Source organism: Maylandia zebra, linkage group LG13 (assembly GCF_041146795.1).
Source record: "Maylandia zebra isolate NMK-2024a linkage group LG13, Mzebra_GT3a, whole genome shotgun sequence".
Classification (NCBI taxonomy): Eukaryota; Metazoa; Chordata; class Actinopteri; order Cichliformes; family Cichlidae; genus Maylandia; species Maylandia zebra.
The window spans coordinates 14,436,163-14,458,405 of NC_135179.1; the positions used below are offsets into that span (position 1 = coordinate 14,436,163).

The window sequence follows — 22,243 nt, forward strand, 5'->3', positions numbered from 1 at the left end:
TCATCCATCCTTGTATAAACTACTTGCTTGTTCTTTCTCTGGTGGGATACTTGAACAGACTGCTGCTTGTAGGTCTTTGTTTACAACCAGGCTAATGTAATTATTCTCACCACCTACGCACAAATTAACATGCAAGCCTTGTCGGAGGTTTGAAAAATGCATGGGGGAATGTGATTTAATGCAAGGATAGGCCTGATCTTTTGAGGCAGCGTCTCGATCGGAGCCTGGCGGACCTCACAGCTGCAGCACAGAAAAGAGCTGCAGCTAACATGCTCCAAAGTACTCTGTTAAGGCACACATGCACAGTGCAAAGACACACACACTCAGGCAAACACAGAGCTTCCCAGCTGGGTTTTAGCAGGGGAACTCTTATCTCAACTGAACAAACTCTTCAAGTGATGGGAATGTTCTCAGGATGTTATCTAGTCCTCTGTGGAAATGAGATAGCCAGCCACCTTTATCACCACCCTCAGACTCAGGAGGGCCCCTGACCGTTACTGCAACAAGGACCACTAAGGCTGCCAGGGGACACCAACCAACTGGCTGCTGAAAAAATAACACTGCCAGGGAATTGGAAGCACTGCAAGAGAAATGACTGACAGGAGATTGGAAGGAGTCTTAAAGTTTGGGTGTAGTTTAACCCAGCCAATTCGAAAGACTTTTGGACTCTATAGTTGCTGTTTAGACTATGTGCTGAGTGTTTGAACAAGATTAAGTGTTAGGCATAAGGAAAAGCCCTACCGTGAGCCTTGACATCGTATCAAAAAAGATATTGAAAGTGGGGTGAAAAATCGAAAGAAGTCAAGATAGCTAGACGTAGTTATAATTGGCAAAAGAATAAACAGAAATAAAAAATCTTTGAGATATGCGATTTAACCGCAGCATCTCCATAGCAACTCTCTTTCAAGTTACATCTTTAATGAATAGGTAATGCACAAAATGAAAAATGCACAACTTCATAATGTCAGAACGGATGCCAAAACTGATGTGGGATTTACAAAAAAAGGAAGGTAGATCTTGTTTGACAAAAACCAATTTTGCTGCACACAACAGAATGTGTCAAAACAGCGCAGCAGCCTTTTTTTTGAAAAGAAAACACACAAGCACACACGCATACACGCACACAATGTACCATGGCAACACAAATCTTCCTTCTGTTGCTGTTATTTTGACTGTCTGGCAAATCCACCTCTTGTTTTCAAAGCATTTTTTTCTCTAACAGGTGCAAAACCTCTCAACTCAACACATCAAAGAGACACATGCACCTGTGAATAAATCACAGCAAATGGTAAGAATCCAGACTAGGGCCTCCACCAACACCAAAGAGGTAGGATTCAAAGGGACTGATTTAATATTCATGAAGTGCAAGGCTTTGGTGGTTGAATGCTTGTTTACTGAGATGTGCCTTTTGTCCTTGGGAGAAGGATTGATTTTCTTCCATGCAACTGTATTTACATATACTTACATATACTACGTGATGTAACAGGCATGCAGTAACACACTAAACATGGCACATACAGTACGCACAGCCTGACACGACTAATGATTGGCATGTTATTTCAGCGTTCTCACTCTTCTGTCGAGTATTAAAAGCCTTACTGCTCTTCTGACAGAGCTAATGAGACTTTATGATTTTGAAGTGTTGGTGGCTTCTGTGCGGAGGAGTTGTTCAAGTTGTGGCAAGTCCAAAGAAAAGTGCAGTCTGCGAAATGCACCCACAGGGACAGAGGTGCCAGACAACCAGTCGAGACCAGGAACAACCAACCATCAAACCAGAGCACAGGTGTTTTTCCTTAATAAGCGCTTCTTTCTCTCTCATCAGCAACACTGCTGGCCTTCACAAAATATTTGACAATAGTTTAGGCAAAATAGCAAAATGCTCCAGGCTGTTGTCTCAGTGACATGGCAGAAATAGGGTTAAAACAGACCTGGAAACCATCAAAAGTAATCTCCTCATCAGACATCCCCCTCCTAATTGTGCACCTGCATCAGGGGATCGTTTTTTCTGACGGCGATGTGTCAGATAATCTCAAAGTGAAATCGCAAAAGGCCCACAGATTCACACAAACATCTCTCAGCCATCTTGTCTGAGAAAAGACTGAGGTCTGCTTCACCTTTTAAAAGTGAAACAAACGCCTACAAGGTCAGCGTGGTATGTGGATCAGCTAATTACAACAGCTGAAAGAAAGCTTGTGAGAAAAATCCATCTCCCCGGTGAGTATTTAAAGAAAGAAAGCAGCTGGTCAGAGCATGCTCTGGAGAAAACATCAGCTATTGGAGAGAGTGGTCGGGGACACTCTTCACTTAAGTGCTTTTCTCTGAGCAGTGCTCGCTGTCATTGGCTCCCACGCTTCCTCCTCTCTCTTTATGGGCTGCACACACACATATCCATCCTTTTCATCCCCTGGGGTGAAACAAGCCCATGCATTATGACTCAAATCAAACTTAATTTATTTCGCATGCTCTAATTGAATATCTCCATGTTGATATGTATTGAATAAAAATAGCAGGATCATTTTTCTAATTATTCCTCCCCCCCCTCCCACATTTTCTCTCACAGAACATGCATATTACACAGGGGTTTTGTGGCTATTACATTTTTCATACAACTTGGCCCTTGAACAATGAACAACTCACTGGCTAGGCAGGCCAAATGGCTCATGTAACCCTGCTGCCCTCTGCTGGCAAAACTGTGAACCACCAACAGTCCTCACGTAGACTAATAGTGGCACTCAAATCAGGCCTGTGCACACTGATGTTCAGATGCATCCATAGCTACGTTAACTCAGCTTATGCTAACTTGAGTTCAAATAACATTGTGCTACATTGCTATATTGCGTTTATGAAATGTTTGTAGCAACTTTGGCACATTTAATAGAGTCAACATTAGCTGATAGTTCATTCTTCTGCCTGAGGCTGACTGAACTCTCAACAGTTGAGATACAAAAAGTACCTGCCATTGATTCTGATCATTTTATCACCAGCCTTACAATATTAGAAATACAGAGATAAAATCACTTAAGTACTAGCAAAAGTATTGAAGTAGTTTTTGCAGGTTCTAAACTTTGAAAGTAATCACTTTGCATAGTTTCTATGCAATAAATGTTACTTAAACTATGTTAATGCTTTTTCCAATCTTGGAACATTTGATATTGAGTATGCTGTGGGATAAATCTTGGTTCACAATTTTTAATGGATTACAGCTCATATGCAAGTGAAGGAAGCTCTGTGCATGCTATGGCCCCCTAATGATGCCATCTGGGCATTAAATGTAAGAATATCTTAAGGCTTAGATGGTGTTGAGCAGTTGGTAGCTGCCAGCACTTGCAGGGTGTCAGACTGGTCAGAATCGTCTCGTCCGAACCACATAAACGTCTCCCCCGCCTGTGCCAAAGCTGCCTCTGCAGACTTCTGCCTGTGGTTGTGAGGGAAGCGCCGGTTTCTGGATGCAGAATCAACAACCTCCTTCACTATGAAGTCACTCTGGTAGGCTGTGGCGTTCCCTCGAGTCTCTTTGGTGCTATTGTCAGTTCCACCATGGCACAGGCAGAAACGGGAGATATGCTGTCTGCGATCATCAAGACACTTCCTTCTTCCCACACTCTGAAGTACATCAACATAGAATAGACACGGTCCCCTTTTAAAGGTATAATGTGGTGAATCTTGTGTTCAGCAAAACCTTGAACCTTTCACTACATACTTACATGAGAGAATACAATGACGTCGTCTTTTAAGGCGTGCTTGTTGTCATGGTCTGAGAAGGGATACTCTCTGGATTTCTGCAAGTTAACCCATAAAACTCATACTGGGAGAGCAACTAAATACAGAACTGTGATAGCAAGTCCAAGAAAAACTATCAAGGCCACTGGCAGTGACTATGATATCAAAAGCAGTAAGGCCATGCCTTATCTACATACACACCTGCTGACTTTTCCATTTAGGATAGCGTTGAAAGTTTAAAGCCTGAGGCAACGATGACTTCACTTGAGTCAGCATGATCCCAGTGCTTGTACAGTTCTCTCCAGTCTTTGTCTCATTTTCTGATAAACCTGGATGAGCAAACTGGGAACAAAATGAAAGAAAACCTAATTACACATCTAGGTTTAGAATGCTATGATTTAATTAAACCAATGAAATGAAGACTTCTTACCCATTTGCAATCAGTGCTCACTGAAAAATGACGCTTTCCGCCTTTTACCATTTTTCCACTACAGCTTGAGGTGTTTAGACCACAATCAGTAAAACCAAACATGCACTCCACAAACTGTGCAACTTAACTACTAATGCCAACACTGGTGACCATGGAAACAGGCAGCAAACAAACTGCAATCAGATCCTAGAGATCAGAAACTGAATTCTGATGATTAAAACAAAACAAAAAACAACCCCAAAACATTTTGAAATATTTCAGATTTGTAATCAAACAGAATGAGAAATACACCACAATGAAATTCTTAGTATTTAATCAGTTAAGGAATACAACATGCAATGTTTAAAATAATAGTCTTTGTTCAGGAGAGGGGATTTAAAAAAAAAAAGTCTCTTTATTTTCTTTTACAGGTGATAAAGAAGACAGTAACACATAATTACATACAAGAGTGTGCAGTAAACTAACACTGAGCTTGATTTTTCAAAATTACTAAATGTTTAATTCGTTGAACAGTAATTAAAATGTTAAAAAAAAAAAAAACAACTGAAAACTATATGAAGTTGTTTCAAAGGTTAACTGATTAAAAGAATAATAATCGTAGAACCGGAAGGGTTTGATGCATTGATCATGAAGATGATGTCCACATGTGATCAGCTAAACTTCAGGGTGACTTGTGATGTGAAACTAGGCACTCTAACTATACGTCACAAACAAATTTGCATAGTATAGTGGATCTTTAAATATATTTTTAGATAAATAATAAAAATAGATCCATGTGAGCAATTTGTCCTAACATTTGCAAAGAAAAACCAACTACATTTTCATTATTTATGTCATCATTTCATCTATAAGCACTGGGGAGAAAAAAAGTGTTCTCCCTGTGATCTGAAGGGAATATTAGGCCTGTGGTGGACCTGAGATGTGACACTGGTCTGGGAGTCCACTGTGCATATCTGTTGGATTATTGATCCCTGAGGACAAGATAGGCAGACACAAAACAATTACCACTGATTCTTTTGACCAAACATTGAATTAAAGGTCTTGAGCTGTAGATTAAAGTGGTGGGGGAAAAAAGACTTTAATGTATTCGCTATTATTGCAACATTCATACATTTTAGAATTCATTTTAAAATCTTGATACTGACTTTTAAAGCTTTGAATTGTGATGCCCCTGCCTACATTTCTGATCTGTTAGAACCCCACGCTCCCTCTCGCAGCCTGAGATCATCTAATCAAAGGCTGCTGCTAGTCCCACGAACACGTTTTAAGACCAGAGGAGAGAGATCTTTTAGAGCGGTGGCCTCCAGGTTGTGGAATGCTCTCCCTCCATCATTACATTGCATTGATTGCATTTATTCTTTTAAAAAGCAGCTTAAGACTCATTTATTTAGACTGGCTTTTAATTAGATTTGTGCTGAATGTTTGATTGTGCTATTTTTTTTGTTTACCTGTTTTTATTTTACTGTGAAGGACTTTGTAGTTTTTATGCTGTGAAGAGTGCTATATAAATAAATTGAATTGGAAAAAAAATCTTGCTCAAAAATAGCATGATATCAAAGTGGTTGCATGTGAATTTCCTATTAAATCCTTAACTACCATTAGGTTTTATTAGTAGCTGGGTCCAAGAGTTCATATTCAGTACTTCATGTACTGTAACTCTTATGAAGTTGCCACTGCTATCTAGTTAGATGGTTAAAAGCAAACAAACAAAAAAATATCATTTTGCACTATTGTCTCATTTTTTCATTAGCACACTTGTCTTTAACCTACGACCTAAAGCTTCTTAATTTAAAGAGCAAAAAGGACGGCCTAAAAGTCAGCCATTTGTTTGCATCTAATGTGTGTTAATATCTATATGCAGATTCTTACTCTGAATGGCTGATGTAGACTGTGCTGCATCACTTGAAGAATTGGTCGGCGTGGGCTCATGCTCTTTCCCCACACCTTTCTGGAGGTGCTTCTTCAGATGTTTGGTCAAATGTTGCCACCTGGTAAAAGGGAGCAGTCCCAGACAACTTTTAAGCTTTAAAGTGTGACCATGCTATCATATAAAGTTAACATATTTAAATTTTTGAGCTTTGCAAGTCACACAGAAACTCCTGAACTCATTATCTCACCTTGCCTGAGTGATGTTGTAATTATTCAGCCTGTCCGCTTCCTTTATTTTCTCCTCCATCCATCGCTGTAATAGCCGTTCTTTCTCTCTCAGTGCATCTGCAAGAGCTTCCTTTAGGCACTGCTGATCCACACGCAGGGCTGCTAACTCTTTGGATTGACACTCTATGGTGAACTCATATTCTGAAAGGGCTTCCTTCAGGGTGTTACTCCCTTTAGCCAGAGTAAGTGCCTCTTGATGGAACTGAGACACACTGTAACAGCAAAGTATTATAATGGTGATGAACTGATCCCTTATATTCTGAATACAAAATCCCAACAATCGGCCTAACCTGGAAAATTATACTTCTTTATTTCAGTGGTTCAGTATTCCTACGAATATAAAATAAATTTATTATATGACCAAATTAACTGTTTACTACTCTAGGATTAATTGGCAACATATTGACTAATTATGGGGAAACTCAATTTGAAAAATACCTTTACTAGATCTGAAATATACCGTGAATTAACACTTTCCTCAATCTGGTCCATCATGTGTTGCTTTTACATTGTCTGTGTCACCTAGTGTGTTTTTTTAATCTTGGAATCATAGTCAGTACTAACCAAGGTATTTGAATTACCGTGATTGCCAGTACTGTACTTCATCTTCTTTGAGATGGAGGACGGTGGTAAGGTCGGAGACAGTTTGAGATAACTGGGTAGGCAAAACAAAGGGTGAAGTGACCCAGATCAAAAGCAGACAACAGCACACACCCATTAAAGATGATTATTAAAGTATTTTCTCCACTCCTCTGAACCAGTTGCAATAATGAATGTTTATTTATTTATTCATTTTTTAAAATAAAGGTCAAATGCTCTGAAAGTTGTTTCATATTGTGAGATGTGGTGTTCATGCATATCAGTGCAAATATGCTGCTCTGCATTTTACGTAAACGTCTTCCCTGTAGTAGAAAGTTTGAGCCGCTGGGGCGTTTAATCATTGGATTACTCCTCATTTAACCCACCTTATCTACCAGGTGCTCACTCTCTCTCAGCCGGAGTCGAAGCAGTGTGGCGTTTCCCCCAACCTCAACTCCATGTCTTTCTAAACTGAAAATAAAAACAAGTGAGCAGATTTAAAATACTTTACAAAAAAAAAAATCAAGCAGAGGACAAACCGATCAGCGCAAACGCCAGATGTAGGGTAAGTTCAATTCTGCATTTCTAACCTCTGAGACTGAACATCAGCCAAAATCTCGTCGCGAAGTTCAAAGCGTTCCTCCAGCTGAGACACTAAAAGAAAACAGGCAGACGTCCTTAGGCTCTGATAGGGAGGACAGCATCAAGAGAGGCAGAGAAAAGTTAATCTTACAGCTTGTGAAAACGCCAACAAAGGGGAGCTTTTCTCTGTGGTCTCTATGCTGCAGCCCTTGGCGCACGTGATTCTTCCAACTTCCCATTATAATGGACACTTTAAGGAAAAACCTGTCACGTTTGCGCATCCAGTATAGACTATACTAAAGCAGCTGGATCACAGCGTCTTCTGCCCTCACATGAAGTCTGTGTCATCCACGCAGGAATTAAATGCACTCAGCAAAGTTTCACAGCTCCTCCCTTTTCACTCACCAGCTTGACATTCCACTACTGGCTAGACATTCTTACAAGGATCCCTATTATATTATATTATATTATATTATATTATATTATATTATGGACAGCAGAAACATTAGTACTCGAATATAATAATTACTTAGATGCTTAAATTGTCCCTCCACTGCTAATATTTTCATGACTTATCATCTCATAATTTATAAAAATATCCCTGCACCTAAATGCTTTTGTTTGAGATGCTTTTTTACACATTTAAAAAAGTATCACAACTTTTTACAGGTTTTTAACAGCTAAATACCTGAACAGAATTGCACTGGAATTGTTTGCGTACCTCACACTGAATCAAATTGTTTAAAAAGAGAAAAGTCACACCACATGCAAAGCTCACGTTAAATTAAAAACAATGGTGTGAACAGGGAATTTCAGAATAAAAGGTATCAGAAGAATGTGCTCCACTTTTCCAGAAAGAACTTATGAAAACACTTCCGGTTCATCTATTTTTCACAATAAATCGTTTCAGATAAAATATTTTTCCTTTACTAAAACAAATATCTAAAGTTATAGCTTTAAAATGTAAATGTAAAGATGTTATTATTATTGAAAAGTTTTATTCTTCGAAACAACTGATAAAATTAGTTTTGTAACTCTTTTTGCCTTGAAACAGGAAGTTGTTGTTGGCTTATTGCTAGCGCTTGCGACTGCTCTGTCAATAGACTGGCTGCAGGCTACAGGGTTGTGTAAGTAGTCACGGAGCTAAGAGCTAAACATTAGTCGTTTACAAAGCAAGGAAAACTGTTCGCCTTCGTGTCGTTTAGGTTTAATTAGTCTAGTGAAACTTCCATTTTACAGCTTTACGTGCCAGGGTTTCTTTATCGAGGAGCTAGCTTGTCAAGCTAACTAACTTTGCCAACATGTTGACTTACCTCATTCGTTATTCGACTGATGTATAGACGGTCCACGGCTTGTCGAAGCCATGGATATGTTATTTGTTTATTAAATCGGAGTTGTTTGGTGAATTAGATCTTTGTATGTCCAGTATGAGCGCATCAGCTGGAGACGGAGAGCCTTGCACCCCCTTGGATAATGCAAAGGAAGAAGTCAGTGGTCCTACCTGCACTGGAGACAACAGTAAACATGTAAGTAACTAGTCTGCAAGGATAATCTACCATCTAGTATGTAGTATGTTGTCATGTATAACACTCTTTAATTAGTATTTGAAGTGCTAATGTTGAGTTAGGCTACAGTGGATTTATAGTGCCATCTGTAAACATCCTATAACTTTAGTGAGAGTGGGAAGCAGGTGAAGGAGAGCCTGATGAGGTGGATGAATGCTCTGGAGAGAAGAATGAAGGTCAAGAAAAGCAAGACATAATACATGTGAGTGAAAAAGAGCGAGACAGGTGACAGGGGAGCGAGACAGTGTAGATGAAAGGAGTAGAAGTAGTGAAGGTAAAGGATTCCATATGCCTGGGGTCATCATCATCAAGTAACGGACAGTACACAAGAGCATTGAAGAAGTGAGTGCAAACAGGGTGGAGTGGGTGAAGAGGAGTTCCAGGTGTGATTAGTGATAAAAGGACATCAAAAAGGCCTACAAACCTACTGTGATATATGGTTTGGAGACCGCGACACTGACAAAAATGGCATTTGGGCATTTGCAGGAGAGAGATAGTGGATTTACTGGGCAAAAGATGTTAAATATGGAGCTGGAGGAAAAAAGACAACCAATGAGATTTGTGGAAGCAGTAAAGGAGGAAATGCAGAGAGTTGGTTTGACAGAGTATAATGGTACAGATGGGTTGAAAGGAGGCAGACGATCCACTGTGGTGATCCTAAAAGGGTGCAGCTGACAGAAGAACATCAGTGTGCATACTATACTCATGATAATCAACTGCCAGACATATCCTTATTTAAATGTTACTCTGTCAGTGCTGTCCATTCATTCTCACAAGCTTGATATTGTTATTTTTAGGAATCCTCAATATGCTCAGGCAGCAGTGAAATAAAAAGCCGTGCTGTGGTCAAGTACTGCGCAGCCCCACCACCTACCAGCTATGCCCTCCTGCAGGAAAAGACCGACTTGAAGCTACCTCCTGCCAACTGGCTGAGAGAAAACCCCCAGCTGGGCAGCGCTGGGACCACTATATTAGGATCTAGCAGCAAGAGCAAGCCCTTTTCCAGGTATAATTTAGAAAAGGGGGCACGGGTTTAGTTTTTATGGGAAAGATTGAATTTGAATTGGTGTCGAGCTCATGACTGAGGTAGATAGGCACCACTTTTATCATTACACCAAGTATTAAATCTTTTGCTTAAATGTAATTTGCGAAATGGTTAACTATATGGCAAAAATAACTAAAGAGGGCACAGCATGAGTCAGAACCAAATGCAGTTAAAATTATGGATAGGTACACACTGGACAATGCAAATGCCCAATGTATACTTTGGCTTTCACCACCACTGGTGTGGGTGTGTCTGAATGAAATCATAAGAAACAAGAAATTAAGAAAAAAATGTTAGTTATATCTTATTACCTTATTTAAAAAAAATGGTTTACTTCTCAAGATTACATTTATGAGGATATGCAGCTTTAATACATTCAGTTCTATTTCTTCGAGATGTTGCGACTATGTCTGGATGAGAGAAGAAACTAGGTAAAGTTTCTATTAGCAGCAGATATTCTTTTCCTAATTGTGAAAATCTGCTTAGCAGATCACCTGTGTTACTGGTCCTTATGCACTTGTGGAGACCCATGAAGACTGATACTCTATCCGCAATAAACGAGGTGTGGAATGGAGTATAGCATAGTTGCAAAACTATGGTTCAAACTCACAGTGGAGGACTTTTCACTACATAATTCAAAGTACTAAAACCCCCCAAGCTGCTGCACTTTCATTTAGGATGTGAGTGGGTAAATTATGGATACGCTTGAAGACGAAGACTTTAATTATTGCTATGCAGTTAGTTTGTATTGAGTAAACTGTTTTTCTTCTTTTGCAGTTTTGGGATGGCGTACGAGTTCATCGACTGCATCGGAGATGATGTTGATGTGGTTTCAGACTCAGAGGTTTGTGGAGCTGCTGCAGAGCTATTTCTTTGTTAGCTTCAGAGGCATGCAGTTGATGTTAACAGAATTCTTTTTTTTACCTTCAGAACATCAAGAAGCTTTTGAAAATTCCCTACAGCAAGTCCCATCTGAGTATGGCAGTTCATCGTGTGGGGAGGACTTTGCTTTTAGATGAGCTGGACATTCAAGAGCTTTTCATGAGATCCTCTCAGGTACAGCCGAGCGACACTTTTTAAAATCAAGAGGATATTGCCTCCATTATTAATTTTAACTGTGAAGTAAGGGGCATCTATCAATGTTTAACATAAAAGCTTGATGAATAGGGAGTCCCAATGGATATTTTTCCAGTGATTGATTTATTTATTTTTGTGTTATTTATTTCCTGTTCCTGTTTCAGAGAAAATACATTTTTACAGAACTCTAAAACTGATGTTTTAGATTTAGTAAAAACATTGAGAACATTTCACCCTGTGCAAAATTGATGTGACACAACAGATTAGTTTCGCCCACTGAAATGTGTAAATGCAATTTTTATTTTTATTTTTTTAACAATATGCTGAAGTGAATATTGGCTAGTACCAATATTAAAATTATTATTATTGTTATTAATCATGGTAGTAACTGTTAAGTGAATATATTATTTAACTCTCAATGCAACTTATGTGTTGTAGACAGGAGACTGGACATGGCTGAAGGAGTTTTACCAGCGGCTAATAGATCAGAAGTGGCAGAGAAAAAAGAAGAGTAAAGAGCACTGGTATCAAAAAGCAATCCTGTCAAAGTTTCTCTATTATAGGTGAGGAGTTGGCTTTGCTCGAATAAATGCTGGAGTTGAACGAGAGTTATTCTTCAATCTGATAGTAAAACAACTTTTTTGTTTTCGTTATTGTTTTGTTTCTTGCAGTATAAATGGTGATGGGGCTGCTGAGCCTCAATCAGATGGCCTGAATGAAGGAGAGGAGGACAGTGGTGCTGATGAGTTCAGCTCTTCATGGCCTACAGCCTTCACTAGCACGTCTAATGCAGAAGAATCAGAAGCTCCCAAACAGGTAAGTTAAGCTTTTAGTCATCTCTGGAATTAAATTTTGTATTTGTTCCACATTCAAAAGTATTTTGTGTCACATGAGATGAAATAAAAATGAAGTGTGCTGTTAAATGTGCAGGAAAGTGTTACCGTCGACAGCAGTTTTGCTTTGGGCCAGGTGACCTCTGTTCCTAAAGAGCAAAACCTCCCGACAATCTTCAACGAAGGAGAGAACGGCCAGGTAACACAATCTTTTCATCCTTCCTTAATAGTATAATACTACAGCTAAAAGCACATGCCCTGTGTCTACATGTATCTTCTGATTTTTTTATTTTTTATTTTTTTACACTTTGATGTCCCTTGCATGACAGGGTTTAAGAAATGACTTTGTACGAAACATCATGTGGACTTTTGAAGACATACACATGTTGGTTGGGTCCAACATGCCTATTTTCGGTGGTGGTCGTTATCCTGCCGTCAGTCTGAGACTCAGGTAGGATTTTAATTCATTGGTTCCTACCCAGGATCTGAAATTAGCACTCGTTAGGAGCTAAATGACAGTGCAGTCATGCATTTTAATTGTATTTCAATTTGATTCTTTTAGCTCCTTCTGGGTATTTGTCTCACCAACATAATGTTAAATTATTCTTATGACATAATGAAACAGTTATGTAATAGGTTGGCATACATTATGTAGGGCAGCGGTCCCCAACCCCCGGGCCTCGGACCGGTACCGGTCCATGACTCGTTTGGTACCGGGCCGCGAGAGTTGAGGCTCAGGTGTGAAATGTGTGGTTTTCAGGGTTTTTATCGGTTTTCAGCGTTATTTTGTTACCGTTTTTATCGTTAACTCAGCTTTCCTGGGTCTTTTCATGTGTGTTATGAATAAATCTTCTTTTTTTCGGTACCAGTACTAGTTTTATTTTGTTGTATTTATCCGCGACACCTTAAAGGCCGGTCCGTGAAAATATTGTCGGGCATAAACCGGTCCGTGGCACATAAAAGGTTGGAGACTGCTGATGTAGGGCATCATAGCATGTAAATATTGTTCCTAGAGTCATCTTTTAATTTAGGATAACTGACTTTAAGAGGTGAACCAGCATCATTGGATTCATCCTGCTACATCCTTCCTGCTCAGTCTCAAACATCGAACTCTGTGTTTTGTTTTTGTTTTTTTTCAGGGACAACAATAAACCAATCAACATTCTGACAGGTATCGACTACTGGCTTGATAATCTGATGTGTAACGTCCCAGAACTTGTCATGTGTTTTCACGTTAATGGCATTGTTCAGGTAAGCTAAAATATTTCATACAGTAGCCATGCCTAATAGAAAATCATTAGATAAGATGATGGTACTTGGTACTTACAATTTTAATATTGATTTGTTCATCTGAGTGGTGGCTGCTGGAATAAAGCTATTTGCATAATGTGTTTTTGAGAATTTGGGACTATAAGGCTTCATCCAGAAGGAGGAGACTGTAACTCGCTGCGCAGAGATATTTGAAATTGTTCTATACTGTATGTAAGAATATAATACAACAGCACAAGAGACATTAAGGGTGCAGTGGTAAATAAAATCCTGCTTGTCCTTTTGAGATTTAATTTAAGAAGGCCTCCACAGCTTAACAATCAGCAGGCTTATGGCTTCTTTTAATCAATAACACATGTTCATTAATTAAGTTCATTTTGTGTGTCAGGTCTAAGCTGCAAATGTCATTGGGGAGTAAAACACGAACCACAAGCCTAGGCAGTGCCTGTGCCTGTATGTAATGCACTTGGTCGATGTTTCCACCAAGTTTCACTAAAGAGCAGTGTGTACAGCATATATGATCCAATTAGTTTTTGGAGCAAATCTCTGCATAAATTAGTTTTTTAAATCAGGGGAAAAATTGCCCTTAGACTTAGTCTACAAGTTCAAAACGATTTCACATTAAAAGACAAACATGTTGGAATGAAAAATCTGTTAAATGTGAGCTAATTGGTTTAATTAAAAGGATATGTGTGAATGTAATATAGTGAGAGGAATACATAGTTCAACTTCATGCTTATGCAAGAGGTTCTCCCATATGCAATTGGTGATCCAATTAAATGGTGGTAATCCTTACTGAAACAATTTGCATATTAATTAGGATAAAGTTTTTCTTTGCTTGTGGGAAAAATAAATAAATAAATAAAACAACAAGTATTGTGAGCATAAGCAGTTTGTGCTGTGGTGCTCATGGTGGGAAATTTTCTCATTGTTTTTGATTTTTACTTCAGAAATACGAGATGATAAAAACAGAGGACATCCCTCATCTGGAGAACTCGACTTTCTCCACGAGAGTCGTGAAAGACATCGCCCAAAATGTCCTTTCTTTCCTGAAGTCCAACTGCACTAAGGAGGGTCACACGTACTGGCTTTTCAAAGGTGGGGGGAAAAGTGAGCAGGAATGATCTAAAAGTTGTATTATTTTGAAAAAGTGTTTTCTAAAGTAATTTCTTAAATCCACAGCCAGTGGGAGTGACATTGTGAAGCTTTATGATCTTACAACTCTGTGTGAGGAGGCTGAGGAAGAGAAATATCAGAATCCCTTCACTCTTCCTGTGGCTGTATTATTATACAAGTAAGTATCTAAGACAGACAATACGAGCGGCCTTGTGTTGTAGGAGTCCTGCAGCTGTGAAAAGTGGTTGTAAAGTTTGAAGTGTGGGGGTGGGTGTTTGGATAGCACTGACACCTCACAGCGAGAAGATTCAGGGTGTAAACCAGTTGAATAGATGTGTGGAGTTCGCCTGTTGTCACGTGACTGCAGTTTTTATCCAGGTGCAGTTTAACAGCTGTCATGTTAGTTTGATTTCTTCTAAATTGGCCTGAGATGAGGATGTGAATGACATCTGTCTCTGTGTGATAGCCCTTTGATAAACTGTTGAGCTTTGTAAGGTGTAAATCAAATTAAACCAGTAGTTACCGGGCATGCTAGTACGTCAGTGTGTTCTTGTTGTTTTAACTTTATGTTCATGTGTGTGTGACACAGAGTGGCCAGCAACTTGATGCTAAACGCGCGACAAAACAGAAAGCACTATGGCACAATCAGAACTCTGCTGCTAAACTGTGTCAAACTTCTACATCAAGACAGACATCCTCAGGTAGGTGCAGATTTTCAGACAAATGAGAAAGTCGATACTCTTTCCAAGTTAATAACAGGTTGTTTTACGGTGGCCCTGAAAGGTCAAATGAACTGCAACTTAAGAAAACACCAGCAAAATAGAAAAAATGCTGCAAAAGGTGACAAAGCACAACAGAAGTTGAATAAAACACAAAGGAAGTAGAAAAAACCTGCGACAGACTGGCCACCTGTTCAGGTGTACCCTGCCTCTTGCCCTAAGACAGCTGGGATAGGCTCCATCACCCCCGAGACCCTGAAAAGGATGAGCGGAAGAGAATTGATGGATGGAAGTAGAAAAAACAATGGAAGTGTTTCTGAAGGACTGCACTGAGACACGGTTAAAAGAAGCAGAGGCTTCATGAATGTTGTGAGGGAGAAGAAGTGTGCTTTTGCAGTGTTTTTCTATTCGCTGCTGTTTTCTTAAGTTAAAAATAATATTTAAATTTAATACTAAACACTAACAGTGTGAGCCTCTTAAAATGTGGAGCGATGGACTTGTGGTATAAAGAGGCAAATTTTAGATGACTTTGTCCAACTATTAATGGATCTAAGTCCTTACTATCTTTCTCCTGCTTCTTCTTTGATATTCTTATTTTCGTATGTATGTTCAGACAGTGGAGAAAATGCAATGTGAAACCACTTGACTAACTCTGAGTATGCCATTACTTAGATTTGATTGAACTTGACTTCAGCCCTGAGCTCCTCTGTCTTCTGTCTGCTCAGATCATTGCCTCTGCCCACTATATGCTGTCAGAGCTGTTCCAGCTCGACGAGCCTCTTGAAGAAGATGGAGGGGAGTCGCTGCGGGCCGGTGGTTCAGAGGACAGCTACAGTGACGAAGACAGGGAGGAGGAAGAAGAGGAGGATCTGACGGAGGACAGCGATGATGATGGTTCCTACAGTAACTGCTCCAGCCCGCAGGATGATAGCAAAGCGGTGGCTGTGATCCGCTCTGTAGGGGAGCTCTCAGTCCCGGAGAAGTATAGATCCACTCACCAGATCAGAGTGAGTGAATCTGTAAAAGTTTCCACAGCCTTCTTAGCATCGACTGAATGGTGGAAAGTGGAGTACAGAAATAAATATCTTTATATACATACAAACTAATATTTTCTTTTTCTTTTTTAAACTTCTTCAGCCAAGTTGTGCTTTCCCCGTTTCTCAAGACAAGGAAGAGAGATGCAGACTTGTCCTGAGCTATGTGCTTAAGGTGACTTTCTGAATGTTTAATGTGAATGTTTGTTTGCCTGCAGTGCAAAAAAAATGTGACTTTTCAAAAAGTTTGACATTCTCTTCTATATTAAAGGACAAATACACCTACACACATTTACACATCAAAGTCTTCTTGCAGCTCTTGGTTTATAAACTGTTTTGTTAAACTGCCTGAAGTGATCTCAGTGTCTGTTTGGTTTGTCTGATGTTTAAAAATGGGGGGGAAAAGTGTGGTTTTGAAAAGAAGTGAGGTTGTCAGATGTCTGTAGACGGTGTCCCATCTCTGCTACAGACAAGCAGCTTCAGGCTACAATAACTGCTACTGCCTGGATCTGTTATTGGACTGTTGGTGGTCAAGATGCATTATGTATAAAAGTCTAGGTGTCAATTTGGACACGTCGAAACAATATGTTACTAAATTGATTGGATACAGTTTTGTAATGCTGTAACATAATCCACAGGGATTAAAGGCGGTGGATGGCAGCATCAAGAAAGAGAGCGATCTTCCAGCTGCTGACCCCAACACACCCATCCCTCTCAAATATGAAGACCGAAGTGCTACTGGAGCCTGTGCAACTGAGAAAGGCATCTCTCTCCTGCTTGAAAGGGGTAAAAACAACTTATAATACTGCAGAAGAAAACGTGATATAGACAAACATGGTTTTCACTGAGGCTTCCTTTTCCTGTCTTCTTGCTTTTTAAGCAGCAGGTCCCTTGCAAGGGGAGCCGAAGCACACAACACGCTCAGGGATGATCCCCGGCTCCTGGCAGCATCATATGAAGCTGAAACTCTTCTTCAAAGCCTCAAAGGCCTACTACGTCCTCTCTGATGCGGCCACTAACTTGCTGAAGTATGGGCGAGCGTTGCGTTACATCAAGCTATCTCTGCAGTGTTATGGTGAGGTTCTTTAACTGTTTCATAATCAATTAATTGAAACTTAAACTACATTTCTTTGTTGTTTAATTTTAATCTCGACAGTGACAAGTTTCTTCAAAATTGTCTTCTTCCATCCCCTCATCTTCCAGATGCCTATTGTTCAGTGAGCGGTACACTGCACCCACATGTGCTGCTGTTTCACAGCCAGTGCCTGTCTCTGTGTGGGGACATCCAGCTGATGTTGGCTCAAAATGCAAACAACAGAGCAGCTTACCTGGAGGAATACAGCTACCAGACCAAAGAGGACCAGGAGATTCTGCACAGCCTGCACAGAGAGAGCAGCTGCCAGGGTCAGTCTCTAAAGAGAAATTCAGTATATTGATATTCCTGCTGCTATGGTGTGCAGTGTCTTAAATATTTCACTGTCTTCAAAGTCATTCACAATAAATTGTTTAGCAAAATGTCCTAAAAAGTATTCCATTCCTTTTATTCTCTATCTACTAGCCTTCAGCATGGCAACAGACCTAGCGATGGACCCAGAGTACCAGCTGTTTGTTAGCAGCAAGTGCTATGAGGCAGCATATGAACTACTTGTCTCTGAGCCTTTGAAAGATCTTACTTCAGATCAGCTGAGTCAGGTTCTCAAACGACTGGGGAACATACGCAATGAGATGGGAGTCTATTACATGAACCAGGCTGCAGCCATGCAGGCTGAGAAAGAGGGTAAGTTACATTACAGCAAATGCAGTTTGTTTAAAAGAGTACGGCGAGAGTTATTCTTTCTTTTTCTTTTTTTTGTAGTATATCACCAGCCTTTTTATTCTCCTGTTCCCCTTCTAGTGAAGAAGTCTGTGTCTGCAGCAGAGCAGGAGATGTGGAAAAAGAGCTTTGGCTTCTTTGAGAAAGGGATGAAGGACTTTGAAGCCATTGGGGACAGCACTAACACAGCCTTACTGCTGTGTAATACTGGCAGGCTGATGAGAATCTGTGCCCAGGCCCACTGTAACCTCTCTGGCGATGAAGGCAGAGGAGAGTTTTCACCTGAAGAGGCTCTTTACTACAACAAGGTGCCACACTGACGTTTTCTTAAATTCTTGATTAAGTGTTCTTACTAACACTCTGCTTTTTTTGTTTTTTTTCAACCATCTGTCTCACTGCATCTTGACTGTGCCTAATCATACTATCTTTGCAATATTACCTCAGGCTATAGACTACTACCTGCAGGCCATGAAAGCATTGGCAAGCAGAGAGAAGCACTCAGCAGTGTGGGACAGTGTAAACTGGGAATTGTCCACTACGTACTTCACACTGGCCACCCTTCTGCAGGACTATGCCCCAGTATCCAGGAAGGCCCAGGAACAGGTGGGTTTTAACACATTTGGAGCTAGGTAGAATATTAAGGCTTTAACACATTTTACATTATTAAGGATATCAAAATCGTACTTGCATATATTTTTGGCTAGTTTACACGGTACATGCAATTTATATTCACTGCAGTTCTCCCTCTTTTGCTAATGATGCATGTGTGGACACCTTCCCTTTGTTATCAGATCACTTTGGTCTACTTGTCTGACTTGTAGCCTTTTTGTGTCAGGACCAGCTCTGCGCTGATAAAGGGACACACACTGTGCATGAATTGGGTCAGCAAACACCACACACCCCACTTGAATAATCATTATAGTGAATCTTTGGCTGGAAAATGATTTCAGTCCATTAGTCACTCTTGTTGGTAGCACTTCAGTTTACAGCTTTATCCTTGCTATGCTGAATCTCTCACACTTGCAGCTGAGAAAGAATTCCTCATTTCGCCAAAAAAAGCAAGGACAAGATTTTTTTTTTTTGGGGGGGGGGGTATTTTTGTTTATCTGCTTTGTTTTGTTGTTTGTTTGTTTTTTATGTTTTTATCATATTGTATTATACCTGATATCATCATTTCTCAGCCATGAAAGTAAATAAATATTGTGTTTTAATCATATTTTCATCACATTTACAAGTACATTTTATTTCTTATTTTTCATACACAGTAATTTTTTATTTATCCATTCCTGTTTGTCTTACCAGATTGAGCGAGAGGTGACCGAAGCAATGATGAAGTCTCTCAAGTACTGCGACCTGCAGACTGACTCTGCTCGGCAGCCACTCTACCAGTACAGAGCCGCCACCATCCACCACCGCTTGGCTTCTATGTACCACAGCTGTTTTCGCAATCAGGTGGGAAGTTATGTAAAATTATAGAACAGTAGAAAACCATTCTCCTTTCCAATGTCTTGGATGCTCTTTGTGTTAATAATTGGCATTTATTGGCTCAATGCTTTTTATGCATGCCAAAAATAAAATATGTGACTCTGGGTAAGGAAACGACGTTCACGCTGACTAGAAAAGAAGAGAAGTGGGATACGCTGCCTGTCTTTATACTTGTAGCGGTATAATGAGCTGATGGATGTCTGTGTTTCTGGCTGTAATTGTGTGACAGGTGGGGGATGAACACTTGAGAAAGCAGCATCGGAGCTTGGCAGAGCTTCACTACAGCAAGGCTGTCAGTTTATTCCTCAGCCTCAAAGACGCACCCTGCGAGCTGCTCCGCACGTTACTGGAGAGGGTGGCTTTTGCTGAGTTTACGATGGCAGGTGCGCAGCTATTCATTATGATGACTATCACAATGTTGGCTGCAATGTTTTGTTTTATTTTTGTCAGATGAGGGTTGAATTGAAAAACAGTGTTTCTTTTCAAAGCCTCTTTTGATAATTCTTCATGTTGTTTGTCCACAGGTCAGAACAGCAGCACAGCTAAGCTGAAGAGCCTGACTGGGGCAATAGAGATCATGACAGAAACCCGCCATGCTTTCCAGCTGATTCATAAAGAGCTACAGGAGGAGCAGACAGAGGTGAGTTTCACAGTAGCTCATGGAGGATTTTTCCTGGCTCAGGGGTGTGATTTATGCACTTAAGCATACAGCACAGGCAGGGAGTTTCAAATTCCTTATTTAACAAAAATCTAAGTGTTTTCTGACCATTTAATAAATCGAATGAGTGTATATTATGTTAATGAAGCCCCAGTAACCCCATTACAGCTAAATTCTTCTGAGTAGTAAAAATAACTTGGTGGAAATGACTGAATTTGTAAAGCTTTGGTAACATACAGTCTTTTCCTTCTACTTCTTGTTCCATAGTTGAATGAAACAGACTCTGCTGAGTCAGCAGAGTCTTCCGACGTAGCCAATGGCCCAATGGCAGGACTGAACCTCCAGGAAGTGATGAAGTTAATTGGCGTATTTGAGCCCAGTTTCTCCTTCCTGCTCCTGCAGGTGATCAAACTGATGACGACAGCGAAACGTAAACCAAGGTGAGCTCCAGTATGAAAGCTGGTTAGGAAATCTACTTAAATTTTACACAGACCTTTATTTTAATATCAGTCTTTAATGTCACTGCCTTATTGCTTACCATCATGAGATGGCAAGAAGCTATTGCTGTAAAACAGCCATAAAATAATAAAAGAAACCCATTGGGACTAGATCAAACTTTTAGGGAAAAGTTCCTGGATTTAATGAAACAAGAAACATTTAAAGGTGATATAATAAAGCTAAAATAGATCATACTCTTTACTGTTTATCACATTGTAATAATTAAGTAGCGGTCCTACCTGACAGTATACGGGTACAGCAACATTTACTATGACTACATGAAATGTATTTAAAAAGGAAAAAACAAGAACAAAAGAGATTAATTGTGAATTTAAGCAACCTTTTCATCTGCCCTTTTGAACTCTTTCATCTTTATTGCAGCAATAAGGACGATGAGCTGCTGAAAACCTATAAGAATGTATACTCCAAGCTGCTTCGTGCTGAGAAAAACGCTCCTCTTGTCAGCCGCGTCGAACTCTACGTTGAGCTCCTGCAGCAGCTGATGCAGCGGACAGGAAGTGACGACACAGGCACACGCAAGCCATAACAAGGAAGACGCTCAAGAATCTGACTCTGCTCTCTGGACCTCGCCGAACTTCCAGGGTACATTTTGGAGAAGACTTGACATCCTCAAAGATGCGATGATATAAAATAATGGCTTGTAGTCACAATAACAGGCAAACACTCAGGCCAACCTGTCTTACTCTGAATTACAGTCTCAAGGCTAACTTCACCTCCAGCGCCTTCATCTTTTTCTAACATTTGCATCACAGGTTTTAAACTGTACATTTTTGTGAAGACTTGTAAATTCAGATGCTATTATTTAATTTTATGATGGCTTAGCTAGTTTTAGGTCACTTCTAAAGCTCTTACGCATTTATGACTGTACCAAACATCTAAAATTATTATTATTTTATTTTTATTTTTTTTCTACAGACACAAAAAATGTGATGACAATTTAAAAGCGGTTATTACCAAATGTAAATGCAACACAAAGGAGCTTAAAAATAACAAGCTTAGCAAAATATTCTTTTCAATTTAATTGGCGTTTTTGATATTCAATAATGCCAGTGAAGCTGTGAATAAAATAAACTGATGTGTGACAGGCTTAAATAAGCTAAAACGTGTTATTTGCTTTTCCAAAAACTAGAATGTGCAATAAATTGGAAGCATACAGTGGAAGCTTTAGAGGTTAGTTCGTCCACAGTGCTGTTGAGGGTTTTTTTGTTTTTTTTTTTTGTTTTTTTTTTTTTTTTAAATCAGCATGGTTTGCTGTGGGACGATAATAATAAAATGTTTTTGAATTTCATCCTGTGATATATTGTTTTCTCTTAAATTGTTGCTTGCTAACGATATGCATTTGACACCAGTTTGCAAAAGTACTGTATCTCTGGGGAAAAAAAAAAAAAAAAAAAGTACAGTTTGCTTTGCCATCAAACTAGCCCCTGCAATTTTCAAGGCAGCATGGCACCCTGTGGGTTATGGTCAACCGTCCTTGATGCGCTGTTCAAGCCCACCAAAGAGGTGAAAGATGTTTTCACTGTGGTGTCAGTGAACTGGGTCAGCCCTCTGGTGTCAGCTATATTCACACCAGATGGAGCTGCAGACATGTCCAGACTGCTACTGCAACTCATTAATCAGGCCGGGGACACAGTGCTATCTG

At 39.8% G+C, this 22,243-nt stretch overlaps 3 protein-coding genes across 6 annotated transcripts; 1 reads left to right on the top strand and 2 right to left on the bottom strand.

The window, feature by feature from the left end:
• Positions 1 to 3,154: 3,154 nt before the first annotated feature.
• Positions 3,155 to 4,296, bottom strand: tex36 (testis expressed 36). Its single transcript, XM_004551520.4, has 4 exons — positions 4,151 to 4,296; positions 3,922 to 4,062; positions 3,705 to 3,779; positions 3,155 to 3,603 (listed from the first exon to the last, which is right to left on the bottom strand). Exons 1-4 carry the CDS (start codon positions 4,250 to 4,252, stop codon positions 3,283 to 3,285), a joined length of 639 nt encoding a protein of 212 aa, XP_004551577.1. The 5' UTR covers positions 4,253 to 4,296; the 3' UTR covers positions 3,155 to 3,282.
• Positions 4,297 to 4,496: 200 nt separating this feature from the next.
• si:ch1073-143l10.2 (autophagy-related protein 16-1) lies at positions 4,497 to 7,888 on the bottom strand. Its single transcript, XM_004551766.4, has 7 exons — positions 7,620 to 7,888; positions 7,477 to 7,540; positions 7,273 to 7,357; positions 6,889 to 6,962; positions 6,268 to 6,519; positions 6,020 to 6,138; positions 4,497 to 5,121 (listed from the first exon to the last, which is right to left on the bottom strand). Exons 1-7 carry the CDS (start codon positions 7,747 to 7,749, stop codon positions 5,048 to 5,050), a joined length of 798 nt encoding a protein of 265 aa, XP_004551823.2. The 5' UTR covers positions 7,750 to 7,888; the 3' UTR covers positions 4,497 to 5,047.
• Positions 7,315 to 22,113, top strand: edrf1 (erythroid differentiation regulatory factor 1). Of its 4 annotated transcripts, none has more exons than XM_004551521.4 (26): positions 7,315 to 7,451; positions 8,895 to 8,994; positions 9,831 to 10,039; positions 10,856 to 10,922; positions 11,009 to 11,134; positions 11,594 to 11,718; positions 11,827 to 11,971; positions 12,086 to 12,187; positions 12,318 to 12,439; positions 13,128 to 13,239; positions 14,208 to 14,355; positions 14,440 to 14,551; positions 14,963 to 15,074; positions 15,818 to 16,099; positions 16,230 to 16,301; positions 16,765 to 16,912; positions 17,007 to 17,201; positions 17,330 to 17,530; positions 17,685 to 17,903; positions 18,021 to 18,247; positions 18,384 to 18,542; positions 19,242 to 19,391; positions 19,654 to 19,807; positions 19,949 to 20,064; positions 20,350 to 20,522; positions 20,962 to 22,113. In XM_004551521.4, the coding sequence occupies exons 2-26, from the start codon at positions 8,896 to 8,898 to the stop codon at positions 21,125 to 21,127; spliced, it is 3,741 nt and encodes a 1,246-aa protein (XP_004551578.1). In that variant the 5' UTR covers positions 7,315 to 7,451; position 8,895; the 3' UTR covers positions 21,128 to 22,113. The 4 variants fall into 4 exon arrangements, with proteins under 4 accessions (XP_004551578.1, XP_004551579.1, XP_076747722.1 ...); XM_004551522.4 differs by lacking the exon at positions 7,315 to 7,451 and adding an exon at positions 8,523 to 8,595; XM_076891607.1 differs by lacking the exon at positions 7,315 to 7,451 and having other exon boundaries at positions 8,605 to 8,994.
• Positions 22,114 to 22,243: the final 130 nt, after the last annotated feature.